At 47.1% G+C, this 16,186-nt stretch overlaps 1 protein-coding gene across 3 annotated transcripts in view; it reads right to left on the bottom strand.

The window, feature by feature from the left end:
- NRP2 (neuropilin 2) overlaps positions 1–16,186 on the bottom strand; it is a 119,229-nt gene that overhangs the window by 70,157 nt on the left and 32,886 nt on the right. For all 3 annotated transcript variants that reach the window (XM_055573213.1, XM_055573214.1, XM_055573215.1), the window contains exons 3-7: positions 14,306–14,487; positions 7,230–7,460; positions 5,713–5,868; positions 3,600–3,769; positions 1,645–1,800 (exon numbers count right to left, since the gene is read on the bottom strand). In XM_055573213.1, the coding sequence (XP_055429188.1) occupies positions 1,645–1,800; positions 3,600–3,769; positions 5,713–5,868; positions 7,230–7,460; positions 14,306–14,487 (895 nt within the window). The remainder of the gene's footprint in view (positions 1–1,644; positions 1,801–3,599; positions 3,770–5,712; positions 5,869–7,229; positions 7,461–14,305; positions 14,488–16,186) is intronic.

Genomic DNA, 16,186 nt, shown 5'->3' with positions numbered 1-16,186 from the left:
AAATGGTGTTTTAAATAGCATCCCAGTCCATCTGCATGCTTTTAAAATCGGCTTATGCTACAGTATCCCTCTGGCCAGCGCTGCTTAGTCATTGAGCCTGGACAGGGAGGTGATTAGAGGAACCTCTTCCTCCTCCCCTGTACCCACCCCAAACCAGCTGCTGGCCCTTGCCTGCCTGGCTGAATTTCTGGGTTCTAGCAGTTTCTTATGGAAAAGGGAGGGTGGAAAGAGAGGGCATGAGAAGGAGCGGGCTGGGATGAGGACTTCATCCACAGAGCTCCCAGCACCCCATGCCGACTCTGGCTTGCTGTGTCCAAGTCACATTTAGTAACTCTCCCTGAAACAAAAGCAGGCAATGAGAAACCAGACCTGCTCAACACATCAAAATGCGGAAGTCTTTCAATTGCTAAGTCTCTCACTTTCTTTATCTGTGAAATGGGGAGTGTGTGTGTGTGTGTGAGAGAGAGAGAGAGAGAGACCTGGTAATATCTAGAAGCCATGATTTCAGATGAATGGTGCCATGTTACTATGGCGATCTTAATTTTTAAAAATCCACTCCTTTAAAAACTCACATTTCCCGAGTGAAGCAGTGCCAACATTATAGTTTGGGATTTTCTGGGCCCAAGGTTTCCTGTTACAACAGCAAGAACAAGCCGCCTTGGGGTAGTGACACAGGCTGAGGGCACCTTGTTTGGAAAAGACCTTCAGCCTCTCAAGGTTGGGCCACCTGTGTACCCTTTTGATAACTCACAGCCTGACAGACAGGGAGAGAGATACTCTCCCTCACTCCCCAGTTCCATTCAGAGAAAGATGAGTGTTCTCCTTTGAGACCCAAGAGTCAGCCCACAAAGAACAGTGCTCCTGCCCTGCCCAGGTGAGACCACTGGCCATTTCCAATAAGCCTTTCCACGCACTGAGTCTACCTTATAACCAGTATGTACATTGCCAGTGCCAGCTGCAGACCTGTTCACTGCCAGAATGCCACGTGTTGTAAGAAAGCTGAGATCAGACATTCATCCATATATACAACAAAAGCCTCACATCACCCACGAGGACACGCCTGTGGGAGCCCCAGACGCTGAAGGCACCAGCCTTGCAGATTCAATGCCTTACTGCCAAGCATGACTGCCAGTTCAGATCTCATCCCCAACAAACCGAATTTCTCCTCATTATTTATTGTCCTCTTTTTCCTTCGGGACATTGTGATTCCCTTTTAGGATCTGTGCCCTTTTATTTCCAGACCTCGGTAACTCCCCGAACTGTAGTTTCATGGGGTTTTGTGACTGTTAACGCAGCATGTGGAAGGGACTCAGGCCATCAATGCTCAATGAATCCTGCACAGGGAGACACGGGCCAGGAACACATTCTCTCCTTCATTTGTAGTCAGAGAGCACTCTGCAAGCTCTTTCTCTCTCTGCTGTACGAGATACAACAGCAGCCAGGCTGTCGGAGAAACGGTGTCTTCCAATCACTTTAGCATAAGAAAGAATATTTTCAGGGCCAGTGTCTCCGGTGCTTCCATCAATTACTGGAGCCTTGGGGAACAAGGCTGCCTTGTCCATGTGGGGTGGGTTTGCAGCCCCTCTTGACCCACCCCTCCTGCTCTGCCCCACGCATGCCCCTGTGGTGGGGCCATGGTTTTACCTTGTGGTTCTTGCCGTGTCGGTACACCATCCAGTCCTCACCATTAGTGCTCACTTCCAGCTTGTAGGATTTGACATAATAGCCATTCTGAGTTTCCCTGGAAATCGCTCCCTGCGTTGCAATGGCTGTGAGCACAGTTAGAAAGCGTAGGTCCACCTGGAGAAGGAAGGCGAAGAAGGATGGGCGTCTTGACTCCCCACACAGGGAGCATCTGGGCTTTCCTTCATAGGACACCATTGCAGTACTTGACTCCCAACCCGTGTCTGTGATTCACTCACAGGTATTGGTGGTCAGTATCTGTCTGCATCCACTAGAGAGTTAAACTCGACATATTCAAACTACATTGGACACCTCTGAAATTGTAGCTTGAGTTTTATTTCTTTTTTTTTCTTTCTTTCTTTTTTGCAAATTTGAACAGACAGGATGACTGTTTATCTTAAAGGAATCATTAACATCTAGAACTATGACCTCTTTTTACTTAACCACGACCTGCCTTGGATAGTGAAAGCGGATGCTGTTTTACAGGAACAATGGCTAAATCCAATCCACTCCACTCTGATCCAGCCTAGCTGCCAAAGTCTCAGCTCAGAGCTGTTTCTCCTCCCCTCAGTCCCTCACTCCATTGTATATTTAGTCGCTTGGGTCACCAAGGGGTCAAAAGGCATGTAGAGTCTGCCCAAGCAATTATGCTTATGGACCAAGTGCTGACCTTTTGTCCGACAAGGAGGATGGCCAACATTTTGAGCCACCTTCCCTTCCACAACACCAAACCCATTTGGAAATTGCTAGGTGTCATTCCTTTGCAGGCTGCAGTGTTTCTTAACAGCAATCTCCCTGTGATCAAAACTGAGCCAGCATGCCCTGGTAAAATTTGATTCAGTAAGCATTTATTAGCTACTTAATATGTGCTCAGCATGATTAAGCGTTCTAAAGAAGTACATAGTGCTGTATATGTGTATGATAAACAAGTGGAGAGCAATAGGAGAAAGAATACGATTAGGACTCAAAACGAGGACTACAGTCAATGGAATGCTGGCTGTCAGAACTTTCTGGAAGCTTTGCTAGATGAGAAGGATTATTGGAGAGGAAGAGAAGAGAGTGACAGATGGCCTTAGGGTTGGGCTGTTAGAGCTCATTCTATGGAATGCTCTGGAAGTTTCTAAGGGGTCTTTCTCCCTTTCCTGTCATCTGCTCAGTAACGTCCTTCTCAGAACAGAGGCTGGTAGGACAAGCTAGCCTCAGAGCTAGGACAGGCTTGTCAGCAGGTCACAAGGCTACCTACCATGTGTCATGAAAGCAGTCCTTGCTCTAGCATGGAACTAGCGGCTTGCTCTCCCCTGGGGACCAGCACTGGACCGGTGTGTAGAGCAAGGGAGGATTATTCCACAAAAGCTGCATGTCTTATTCAGAAGGAAAGCAAACAATAGCCTGAAAAAATGCTGCAGGGCATCCACGCGATTGGAATTTCATTCCTGGTAGTGATAATTTCCCACGTGGTCTCCTGATGGCTATCAGCAAAACCTTCCTGGCAGGGCTCCCTCCAAACAGCAGAGATCACAAAAGGTTGCCATGCTTCTCAGCCAGCCTGCCCTTAGGAAAAATGCCCCCTACGTCCTGATGCCTCCCTCTGCCAAGAATGAGGACGCTCTGGAACTGTTTATAGAAGTTGCTTGGATGTCTACAGTGAAAGGGCAAACCCCGTCCCAGCCCAGAAAGTCCACCAGGGCCTGGTAATCTTCACAAGGGCAGGGAAGTGTCCATTTCATCCTGGCGCTTAACACAGTGCCTGGCACTGTGCTTGTGCCTAGAATATGGATTTCTTAGGATGGATGGATGAGAGGAGTTCTCAATTATGTTATGCTTATTTTCTTCATGTCCTTTGTTGACTCTAATGAAGGAGCCAGCTGCCTCACCCACCGAAGAACACACACTCTAAACAGCCTCTGAGTCAGTACCTGGAGATACTCCTTGCTGGAGTCCAAGTTGGGTGTCCAGCCATTGTCGTCACCATGGAGCCGGCTTTGCTGAGGTGTCCACCTCCCATCAGAGTACGTAGATGAGGCACTGATCTGTTCATTAGCAATCCGGCCAGACTCCATTCCCAGAGGGACATTGCACTGAAAGTCTGGTGGGTAGAGATGGTCAAGGGCAGAAGTTAGGTCTCATAGCCTTAAACCCCGAGACCCCCAGAATGCTGCTCCCTTCAAGGGGTGAGTCCTTTCAGGCACTCCTTCATCTTAAAGACCTAAGTCTACACTCACATTTTACAAACAATGATGCCAAGTCACAGAGCTTGACAGCCCCTCTTGGTCTGAAAGGAACTAAATTTGACCTAAAAGAAATTGGGCTGTGGATAAATAAGAATCATCATAGAAATTAAAAATACAATCTAAAGCACAAGCACTGTTAGTGCTGCAGGCTACGGATGCTCCCAAACTCCAGATGCACCATTATTGAAATAACAGGTAAACGTGTGATAGACTTGGGTGGGCTGATACGTCGTGGGAAGCCTGCTTTATTAATAAACACCCAGGAGGCACTTTTGCTTCTTTCTTTCACTCAACTGTCTCATGAGTTCTGGCACCGAAGACAGACATTACAAAGCAATAAATACCTGTCTTTGGGAGTCCTCTCTGTGAGTACATGCGTGTCATTCTACATTAGCCTGCACCACCTGTCTGGGCAGCTGGCCTCAGAAGTCACTTCCTCTTCTGCTGTCCGTTTAATTGCTGTCCTTCCCGTGATCCCTCAGACACTGGTCAATACGTGTGTGTGCATATGTCAGATAAGGACCAGCAGTCTCTCTCAGGTATCAAACCCACTCTGTCGCTCGGTGACCACACTGACCACCTGCAGAATTTGGTTAACTCACAATACTATTCTCTTGTCTCTCAACCTTCATGAGCTCTTTGAAGAAAAAACAGAACCCAGAATGAAACCCGTCCCTTGGCCAGGCTGCCGTGTGGTGAACTGTCAACCGCCATGGCAGGATTCGCCCAGCTCCAATCATCCTGAAAGTGTGCCTCTGGTCATTCACGTGATCGTTTAGGTTTCTCAGGGAAGATGACTGCACCTCTGAAGTCCACGCCCAAGAGGAACTGATTTAAAGATACAGCTCAGAGCAAGAGACTGATGGTCTGCATGGCAAGGTCCATGACTGCTGGGGGCTGGATTAGATCTTCTACGCTTTTCACAGTGCCCGTTACATAGCAGAAGCTTAAAAAACTGTGTTTACTGGCAGAACAAAGTGAAAATCCAGCAGTGTACCAGCCTAGTGAGAGAAACTCTAGTCAGGCCCAGAGAGATTTCATGTTAAAACATATGTATATAGAGAAAGGTTTAAAATTTCTCCATTTCTGAGACTTCCCTGGCTGTCCTGTGGTTAGGGCTCTGAGCTTCCAATGCAAGGGGCATGGGTTCAATCCTTGGTTGGGGAACTAGGATCCCACATGCATGGTGCGACCAAAAGAAAAAAAAAGTTCTATTTTTCTGACAGTGGTCACTGAGACTTGGAGAGTGAGGAAAATGACCCCAGACTGAAAGAAAAGCACATGCATGTGTGTTAAGTCGCTCAGTCGTGTCTGACTCTTTGCCTGACCCCATGGACTGTAGCCCACCAGGCTCCTCTGTTTGTGGGATTCTCCAGGCAAGAATACTGGAGTGGGTTGCTATTCCCTTCTCCAGGGGATCTTCCTGACCCAGGGATCGAATGCACATCTCTTGCATCTCCTGCAGGTGGATTCTTTACCACTAGCAGCACCTGGGAAACCCACCAAAAATAGCACATGGGGGACTCAATATAGATACCTTAAGTACTCTCCCTTTCATTCTGAGACTTGAGATGGTCCTGTGACTTTCCCTGGGAATAGCTAATTCTTGGTATACATACTTTTTCTTTAAAGAAATGAGTATCTGGACTGACATTTATTCTATTTTCATTCATCTCTGCCCAGCAAGAGGCTACAGCTCTGTTCCCTTGAGGTCTGACTTTCTCCCTCCTTCTTTTGCAGAGATCACCCTCACAGCCCCCATGGGAGGACAGGTCAGTTTCCCAGCCAGCCAACTCACTCTCCAGCGGCTCTTGATGGACCAGGTAGTAACGTGCAGAGAAGCCGTCCTTGGCTACCGCCATGTCCGTGTGAAAGGTCAGAGAGAGGATCCCTGTGGCCGAACGGAGTTCAGAAGGTGTTTTGGTCCCACAGTACTTGCCAATCAGGGGTCCAACTGGACAGGAAGGACAAAGAGAGGTCACAGACATGAACACGCCAGACCCCAATCTCCATACATTCTCCCTTCCCATAATTCCAAGTCATTCAACACAGCATCACTTGGGATGCCTTGGCACAAAACAACCAGAGATACAGTTTCAGAACAATGCCTAATATTTTTTTCCTGCACATTAAACAGTATTTTCACTGACCTGGCTTCATTCTGTTTTCACAGCCCTGCGAGATGGGCTGGAAAGGTATCATTATAATGCTTGTTCCACAGAAGAAGAAATTGAGGTTTGGAGAGGGCACATGACTGTTCATTGTGCATACAGCCAGGAAATAGCAGAGCAGAGACTCCAACACATTTCCTGACTAAATCTTATGCTTGTCTGAGGAAATGAAATTGCTTAGACATCAAGTCTCCCTTACAGTGCAAAATACTTAGAATGATGATAGAAGTGAAAGATGAGTTTCCTCACTGATACTATATACCCAAGACTCATGCTGGTCTCTACATGAGAAGCACAGGTGCCTCTTGGCTTTGGGGGATGAACTTTTTTTTAACATCTATGACTATAGTTAGTTGGTTAGTGTTAGTGGCTCAGTTGGGTCCAACTCTTTGCAACCCTATGGACTGTAGCCTGCCAGGCTTCTTTGTCCATCGAATTCTCCAGGCAAGAATACTGGAGTGGGTTGCCATTCCCTTCTCCAGGGGATCTTCCTGACCCAGGGATCAAACCTGGGCTTCCACATTGCAGGCAGATTCTTTACCATCTGAGCTACCAGGGAAGCCTGTGACTATATAGATGATAATAAAATTATAGTAATTATAATGATGATGATAGCAGCTTATTTATACAGATATTAATAAGACACAGAGCTGCTAAGATCAGAGCCACAGTTCAAACTTAGTCTCGCTCTAGAGTCCTATTTGGACATAGAGAGTGGTCACTGAGTCACTTTCTACGGAGCAGAAGAAAACATGACCTATAGGTTTTCTCATCCTCATCCAAGTATCTACTCAGTCTCCTCCTATGCTTAGTCATTCAGTTGTGTCTGACTCTTTGCGACCCCATGGACTCTAGCCCACCAGGCTCCTCTGTCCATGGGGATTCTCTAGGCAAGAACACTGGAGTGGGTTGCCATGCCTTCCTCCAGTCTCCTATCCTTCTGCAAAGAAGTAAGCCCAAGTGAGGAAACTGCCTTTCCACAGTTTTTCTGAAGTCATCCCTGGGAAGGATAAGAGAAAGTCATCATGGGTCATAGATAAACTCTGAAGAGCTTTAACTTCTTTGTTCTGTTTTTTATTGCCACTAAAGCAATTAACAGGCAATGAAGCTACTGGGAAGGGCCTGGTGAGGCACCATCACTCACCATGGGGGATGCCATCCCAGATGTCCAGCCAATCGTATTTGCAGTCTCCCTCTCCCACCTGCAAAGGGTCATGCTCCAGGTCAAAGGTCAAGAACTGCAGAATTATCTCCATCTTGGGTTTGGCCAGGATGGTGAAAGTGCAGTCCAAGTTGTGTGGGTACTTGTCGGGAAACCCGGGGGACTCGATTGTCCCATTGGGGCTCGTGAAGTTCTTTGAACAATCTTCGGAGCCTGTAGGTGAAAGAGAAGCAGAGCCTTAAGAGAATGGAAGAGCATGCCTTTCTGTGTTGTGTCTGTCACACGGGTTATTTAAATGTTTGGGCCCAAATTTCCTTACTCAAGAAGTTTTTGTTTCCACTGGAATGGCCCTTGAAGCAACAGACTTTTCACATCCACATTTCAAGCCCTTAAGCCAAACCATCTTTAGGGGAGAAATTAGGGAGGCGAGCAGGCTTGCTCTACATATTAGAGTAAAAGCGGCAATTAAGGATTTGGGAGGAGGGGTGGTGTAGAAAGAAGCATGTGTGAGAGACAGAGAGAGAGGGAGAAAGAAAGATGGATTCCCTTGAAAAGAGGAACAGAGTCTTCTTTCTCAGTTACTCAGCTGCTTGTTCCAGAAATGTAAGTTATTTCAATCCTTAAGGAAGGCTTGCTGATTGCCAACAGGGGAAACAATGTGACCCCTTATTTACTGTTGACCTCAACACTAGCCCCTATTGTACCAGAGCCAACTTGGTGCCCCCGTCTCCCTCCAAGATCCAAGGTGCCTCAGGGGAGGGGCAAAGGGGAGCTCGGGTCTCATTCATGTCATGACTATATTAAAACGAGTGGCTCTGTAGTGGCCAGACAATGAACAATTGAGGTTTGCAGCCGGTGGATCACAGCAGGGTTTGGGGATGTTAAAGGCCACTCCTGCAGAAAGTTTGGAAAAAATGTGGCAGTGCATTGGCATTTGGATGGCTTCTGGCTCTTTTGTGGTGGGGATGGCCTTGTTTCTCCCCTAAGCTCCTATGTCTGCTTTCTCAGGACTGATGGAGGCGTCTTATTAAATGCCACACACATTCGCCTCCCAGTGCAGGCTTGGACCGCAGTGGGAGCTCGTAAAAGGATTACAGCTACCCTCTCCCCTAATGCCTCTAGGCGGAGTCACATTAAAAGGGCCCTCATGTGCTGTAACCCAGCCACCATTTGCCAGGGCGGGCCTGGGACAGTCCCAGGACAGGAGCGGGGCCCAGGGAGCTGCTCGGAGCCAGAAGTGTTGCAAGTTAATGTGATGAATGTAAATGCTGCACAATTAGAATTGATTTCACTATGTTCTGATTTTAAAATTTAAAAAGGGAGCAGGATTTATGAGGAGAATAACAGGCACGCTAAGCATGAAGGAAAAAAACAGAGAAATACTAGATAAACCAGGTGTTTACTGGCAGGAAGTGTCCTCTGGGGATCCCACTGAAATATAACTGTGTGATGTCAATACGCTGATCCTAGCCTGCAGCGATGTCTTTATCCGTGGCTCCTGCTGCAGCCCCTCTGCGAGTCTTTTTATTGATGACGGCTATCTGGAAAGCAGCAAACGTCTGACTTGGAAAAGGTGCCATGCAAATAATCGGGGGAGCGGGGAGGGGAACTTTCTTTAGCATCAGACAGGAAGTTCCAATATCCCTACCCACCTGTCCATCACCTCTGCCCTTCCAGCCAGCACTGTGCCTTGGCAGGGTGGGAACCCGGGACACCTGGGGTGAGTTAATCTTTTCAGGATTCTTCTGAGCCTCTCTAATGTGGCATCCCAGAAGCTCTGCACTGCATCATTCAGAGGCAAGCTGGTCCAGGGGCAGCAAGGCCAGGAGGCAGCAGCTGAGATGACCTCTCCCCCAGTTTGTTTACCATGGTATTCCCAGCTTTGTTTACCATCAGGACCCCAGCTTCTGAGGGCCTCTACGGTGGTTCAGGATGAGGCAGTTTAGGAAAGCCAAGCCAGCTGGCAGGCCTTCAGGGGGCCAAGAGGAATTTTCAAAAGGTTAGCATTTATGGCTGCTGGGCCACTTAGCCAGAGGAAATTAACTCTATTCACAAGTTGCTTCCAGAACTAGGAAAGGCCTCCTGACAGTCCCTCCTGGAGTTTGCCTATTGTCATTCCTCTCCAAGGCAAGGGGAATCCCCACCCCCTGGGCGTGGGAATTTATAGTGGAATCTTTCTTTGGTCCCTGTCATCCATAAGGGACACAAAGGACACTTAGAAAGCTCCAGGAGGCCTGGAGAATGTAAGATCCTAAAGTACCCACAGTTTCCAAGGTTCTGTGGTCCTGTAATGGACTGGAGAGAATTTTTCAATTTGATGTCCTTAAGCAAAAAAACAAAAAAAAGTATGTATCTCTGACATATGGCTACGTGTGTGTGTGTGTGTGTGTGTGTGTGTGTGTGTTCTGAGTCGTGTCCAGCTCTGCGACCCCATGGACTAGCCCATCAGGCTCCTCTGTCCATGGAATTTTCTAGACAAGAATTCTAGAGTGGGTTGCCATTTTCTACTCCTGGGGATCTTAGGGGTTGAACCTGCATCTCTTGTGTCTCCTACATTGGCAGGCAGATTCTTTACCGCTAAGCCACTTGGAAAGCATGGGTGTATCCTATGGCTGAAACTCCAATACTTTGGCCACCTGATGCAAAGAGCCAACTCATTGGAAAAGACCCTGATGCTGGGGAAGATTGAAGGCAAAAGGAGAAGGGAGAGGCAGAGGATGAGATGGTTAGATAGCATCACTGACTCAACAAACATGAATCTGAGCAAACCTCAGGAGACTGTGAAGGACAGGGAAGCCTGGTGTGCTGCAGTCCATGCAGTTGAAAAGAGGCGGACATGACTTAGCGACTGAACAACATCAACAAATCCTGTGGCTTATTTTGAATGAGGGAGAAAAACAGTTTTATCCTCTTTATGCAGAAAAATCAAGCCTGTCCATTACAATAGTTTATCCATTTATAACGGCGCCATCTTGCTGTTTGGACTATGGTCATTGTCAGCAAGGAGGCAGCCGAATAGCGAATGTGGAGAAGAGATCTCAGGAAAGGTGACTATTCCTGGGGCAAGAGTTGAGTCTTGCAGATACCTACCTAAACCAAGATGCTTTTCTGCAATGTGCTAAATGAATTAAAAATTAAGAGAATAGCTCAGTCAACAGATACTCAAGTTCATGCAACGGTAAAATTGTCCATAGTAGCTAGGGGATTTTGCTGCTGTGAATGATTTCATACCAAAGGACTCTGGTATGAAAAATGCCCATCCTGTGGTTTTTCACTGTAAATTGTATAATAACTCTGCAAGCGGAAGAAGAATCTGCAAGCACAAGGCTGTTGAAAACATGGTGCATTTATCCAAAATTGAGCTGGGTCTAACCACAAAAGGTAAATCCAGTTCTTCAATTGAAGAAGTGGGAGTAGGGGGCACCCCAGGTTTTCTCCGTTTGTGGATAAATTGAGATTTCAGTTTCTAAAATTTCACTGGGTCCCAGGAAAGAAAACTCGATCTTGCACTTTGGTCAGAAGACAATCAGGAAACAAGCATACAAAAACCCCATGTTTTCCAGTGATTCCGTTTCCGATGTTACTTTTTAAATTATTTTAAAATTCCTTTCTCTGTTATGCTTATGATTTGGTGATTTGGGATCACTTAAGTCAGCAAGTTGTTTGCTTAACCCTTTTGTATGTGGACATACGTAGACTCTTTCATAAACCACTTCATTCAGGGCAGACGTCAATCTCCCCCTCCAGCCTCTTGGTCCCATCTGTACCGAATCGTGGGTTTATTTCTGTGGGTATAACTCTGCAGCAGAGCCCTGCCTGGGTGATGTGCGGTTGAAGGCTTCCTGAGTCCTCGGCACAGTTGTGTATCTGTGTTTATACTTCCCCCTTCTCTCTCTTTATGAATCTGACTAGCAAACACAACTGTGTTTGTTTGGATTTCTTCAGCATGTTCATGCGTTTCTTTCATGTTCTGTGGATGACGTAACTTTGTGTATTTTCTCTCAGGGCTCCAACAGTGGAGATCTGGGTGAGGGACCTGGAAGAACGCTCATCTTCCTAAACTTCTCAGTTTTGAATTTGGCACAGCCGCCCCTCACCCCTGCACCTGTGTGTGCCTTATTGAGGATAAGTTGCTCTTTCCAATGGGCATGATAGCACGTGTGAATGGCTCCAGGGCCACTGGGCTCCCACTTTCTTTCTTACAATCCCCAGAAGAATGATTGCTATTGGCAGGGCGGTTATCTCCTGTTGTTGCATTAATCTCTTTCTTCCTTCCTAGGCAATCCCCATCCTTAAAGTAGACTGTCCCAATTCCCCATGCCCAAGTCACCTGCTTGGCTGCCTCTTTTGTTTCTAGGCAGTCCACAGACTTGCTGCCTCATTCAAAATCCTACATCAGCCTACCCTCAAAACAGTAATGCTGAGTTATGATGAGCTCTGTGTATTTTGTCTTTTAATATCGACCCTTCAAATTTGCATGATGGATAGAACTAATGGGGGCTTCCCTGGTGGCTCTGTGGTAAAGAATCTGCCTGTAACGCAGAAAACAGGTTTGATCCCTGGATCAGGAAGATCTCCTGGAGGAGGGCATGGCAACCCACACCAGTATCCTTGCCTGGAGAATCCTTGCCTGGAGAATCCTATGGATAGAGGAGCCTGGAGGACTATAGTCCATAGGGTCACAAAGAATTGGACCCAACTGAATACCTTAGCAGGCAGGCAGGCATAGAGCTAATATTCACGTTTTTATGTTGATTTTTGGAGGATGTGGTACTGTCCTTTGTGAAATACTAAGTTGGGAAGTATGAAACAGATTTGAGCTGTAATGGTCCTCCCCATTCTTGTTCTGACTTCTGGTGGCCAGCTCTCTGGAAGCCTTTGCTTGGAGCAGCTTTCATGGTCAACCCAGTAGGGCTGAGTGGCAGCTTTAGCACTGGGGACCTAGCTATCTAAAGGAATTCCCAGATTCCCCGCTGTCTAAGCCACTCGATGGCTTCCTTATTTTCATGTCCAGAGCACATTCTTCTTTGAAATTAATTTTTATTGGAGCATAGTTGCTTTACAATGTGTGTTAGTTTCTATTGTACAGCAAAATGAATCAGCCATACATATACACATATCCCCTCCGTTTTGGACTGCCATCCCATTCAGGTCACCACAGTGCATTAAGTACAAATCCATAGCATGTTACATATGTGTGCTAAGTCACTTCAGTCGTGTGTGACTGTGTACAACCCCACGGACTGTAGCCTGCCAGGCTCCTCTGTCCATGGGATTCTCCAGGCAAGAATACTGGAGTGGGTTGCCATGCCCTCCTCCAGGGGATCTTTCCCGTCAGGGACTGAACCTATGTCTCCTGCATTGGCAGGCGGGTTCCTGCCTAGCAGGAACTAGCGCCACCTAGGAAGCATCCATAGCATGTTAATCATAACTTGATACTTACTCTGCCTCATATTATAGTTTATACCTTTCAAGTTACGTATCTATTTACACATAGTCATTCAATAACATCAACTATGCACCTGTTATGTGCTGTCTCCCCCACCAGAAGAGCACCAACACCCATTTCCTTCCTTCTCTCTTCCATCTCCCCACTGCTCCCCAGCAGATGATGGTATAATGAGCGGTCCATCGTTGCTGGGGGCACTAACTAATCTGAATCTAGCATAGGACTCAACAGAATGTGGATAAGCCTATCTGTCAGTCTTGGGCCAGTCCCGAGCCACCCGACGCACAGATCCTCAGTCCCCATGACATCAAGTACTCAGGAGCATGACCACCCATGGCAGACAGACCTTCTCAGGACTCGTGCCCTGGGACAGTCCCAGCTCCCACTCTGGCTCCACACAGTTCCTTCAGCCCCACCCCTTTACTGGATCCTATGATCTTGTTCTCAGGCAGACAAATCGGGCAAATATTTAGACAGAGTGGATATAAAAAGTGCTTTCAGCAGCTACCACTTCCTTTCAAGAATTGTTTGGCGAAAAAGAAAATATATATGAATAGTTCCCCTCACACTGAACTCAACAGGCGCCGGGCTTTGGGCTCCTTGATGACAAGGCTGACAGCTTCCCCTTTCAGCAGACTCTGCCCACGAGTTGTAAAACGTGGGCTGCTGGAGAGGGAAACACAGTCCTAGATGGGGCAGGAGCCCCCGAGGTGGGGGGATAGGCAGGGGGGAGGGGAGAACTGGAGGACAGGCTTCACTTAGCCTCAAGTTAATGAGCTCACACATCGGAGGGAAGGATATGCTGCTCTGAGCGCTTCCGTGGAGATGCTGAACTAGCGTCTTGTGAATCAAAGTTGTCTTGACTCTAGGGAGAATAAGCATTAGCCCGTATTCTCAGGGTCTAAAAGTAATCTAAGGGGGACCTAATGGAAAGCAAGCAGTCAACTTAAAAGTTCTCTGCTTCTCCTTCTGCTATCTTTTTCAGGGAGTCAGCTTCTTTGCCACTTAGGAAGTGGGGGTTCAATGGATAGATGTAATACAGTGGATCAGCAGGGGGAATTTCTAGGAGTCAAATTTGTATCTAAAATTACTGCATGATCCCATTGGTGGTGGGGTCACAGTAAGATTTTTAGGGACTCCAAACACTGAAAAGATAATGTCCTTCCTCCCCATGTGGTTCTAAAGAAAGGCTATTTAAATTATGAAGTAATTTGGAGGAAGTTCAACCAAGTTTTGCTTTCACCATGATTACTGTTAAACACACACACACATCAGATTTTTTCAAATGTGTTTTTCTATATAATAGATGTCCCTACTCTTTTGTTGTCGCAATCACCCAACACTAACCCTGCAGTTTGTCCTCTTAAATTGGCTGGAAACTTAAATGGGCTTTTCAACTTAGACAGTCTCCAGGCTCACCTTGAACACTCTTCCCTCCATCAACTCTCTCGGGCTGGATAAAACTGGAACCCTGACCACGTAGGTCAACCCACTGGGCTTCATCTATGAACACATAAGTATCAGGCAGATCCGATACACAGTGCCCCGTGGCCAGACACAGCTGGCGATGGCGGAGTCCCTGCTTCCCCCCACTCATGACCACACTGACCTGTCTTGAAGATCTCATAGCGCAGGGAGAAGCCTGCCCCCTGCCGGGCGTAGTCGGAGGTGAACTTGATGTAGAGGACCGAGCCCGAGGAGATGATGGTGGGCGGGGCGATGTTTCCACAGTGCTTTCCCAGGAGATCTGCGGATTCGCTGTCCCCATCTCGAATCTCAATGAAGTCATACCTGGGTGCAGACAGCATAAAGGGGCACATATGAAAAAAGATCACTGCTAGGAGATGAAATGGACTACTGTCTCCCTCCAGCTCAGGTGCTCTCCATCCACTTCTAGACATTAATGTGTTCTGGATGGATAAACAAAAGGCACTTAGGTTTACTTGTAGAGACTGGCAAACACAGATACAGGAAGTTGCTTTACTAAAGCCACAGAGAATGAGCACCTCTGTGCATAGCTAGACTTTAAGGCCTTATCTCTTGCTCACATAAGAGCAGTAGCATCATTCCATCAAATGTCTCAAACATTTTTTTTTCTCCATTCGGTAGCACCATTTTTATTTTCATCGTGATCTATCTGAATCTTAGTCTTTTCTTCTTGGCTCTGTGTCTCTGCATGTTACTTAACTCCTGTGAGCATCAATTACTTCATCTATAAGATGCGGATAAAGATATCCACTTCAGGGGGCTGGGACAGAGATGGAATGAAAAAAATGTAAAGAAGGGCTGGGCACCGAGTCAGGCACACGGGGGATGTTTCAGAGATTTTTATTTATTTTTTTGCCTCTTTCCCAAGTTTCAGTTCTCTCCTGAACTTAAGGGGTCAACCCTTCTTTTCTTTAACTGTTAGTAATAAAGACTCCCTAGTCGTGAGCTATCTCCCTCCCTGCGATGACTCTGAGAAGTTCACATCAGCAGTGTCTATCTGGTCAACAACACGTTTTTTTAAAAGGAATCAGCGCTGTATTAGATAAGGCAATAAAAACCTTTCTCCAAAAGCAGGGGGTGAATCCCAGGGGACCCAGCTTCTGTGAGCACATAACTATTAGTCTCAGCAAGAGGCTGAGCGGGCTGCCTTCCTTACCCTGAAGACCTGGGCTCATTTCAAACAGAATCAAATTGGCCCAGGTAGGGGGAGACACCTCAAAGACATCCTTAGCTAGGTTCACAGGACTCCACAGGTACTGTGCCATCTTATCTGTACAGATGCACGCTTTCAGCTTCAGCATGTGGTCTGGCAAGCCTCACTGTCCCAAGTCTGTGGTCTTCATCTGGGCTTCTGGGGAACACCCTGTCACAACTGCTGACGTGGAAAATTTCTTCCCTACCAACTCCCTCAAATTGCTGGTCACTGTACCATTATTTACTGAAAGCCATCCATCTCCTTCTCCCACCCTGTTTATGTATTTTGCATCAAGCTGTTAAAACAACATGTATAAAATCTCTTCCATTGGGGAAAAGAGAGGGACTGGAAAGGCTACCCTCCCTGGGATGTACCCACCGGCTCCTGCCACACACACGGGGTCTGGGGGAGCTGGCGGCCTGCAGAAGTGGCCTGTCTGAACCGGAGTGGTCTGAGGCCTCCTTGCAGACCCCGGAAGCCATACTTCAGATGGCTCAGCCACTTCCAAATAAATAGGCCTTCGAAGGGAGTATATGGAGTGGACCAGGGTTAGTTCATTTGTAGACCCCAGAGGGCTGGAATTCTACAGTCAAAAGAATCACAGAAGTTGGTTAGAGTCTGGAGAAGGGAGATGGCAGGGTTTTCCCCAGGAGCTCTGGAGAGATGGCCACAGATTGGGAAAGGCAGCAGGGGTGGGGGAATCTGTTTAGGTCTGTGCTTTCAGTGTGGGAGATGATGCTGACACTGAAAGTGTGCTTCCTCAGGTCCAAAACATAAGTGAAAAGACAGTTTTTTCTCAAAGGAAAT

Source organism: Bubalus kerabau, chromosome 3, assembly GCF_029407905.1.
Source record: "Bubalus kerabau isolate K-KA32 ecotype Philippines breed swamp buffalo chromosome 3, PCC_UOA_SB_1v2, whole genome shotgun sequence".
NCBI classification, from domain to species: Eukaryota; Metazoa; Chordata; class Mammalia; order Artiodactyla; family Bovidae; genus Bubalus; species Bubalus kerabau.
The sequence above is the reverse complement of the archived record's forward strand: the minus strand, read 5'-3'. Positions and strand labels throughout refer to the sequence as shown.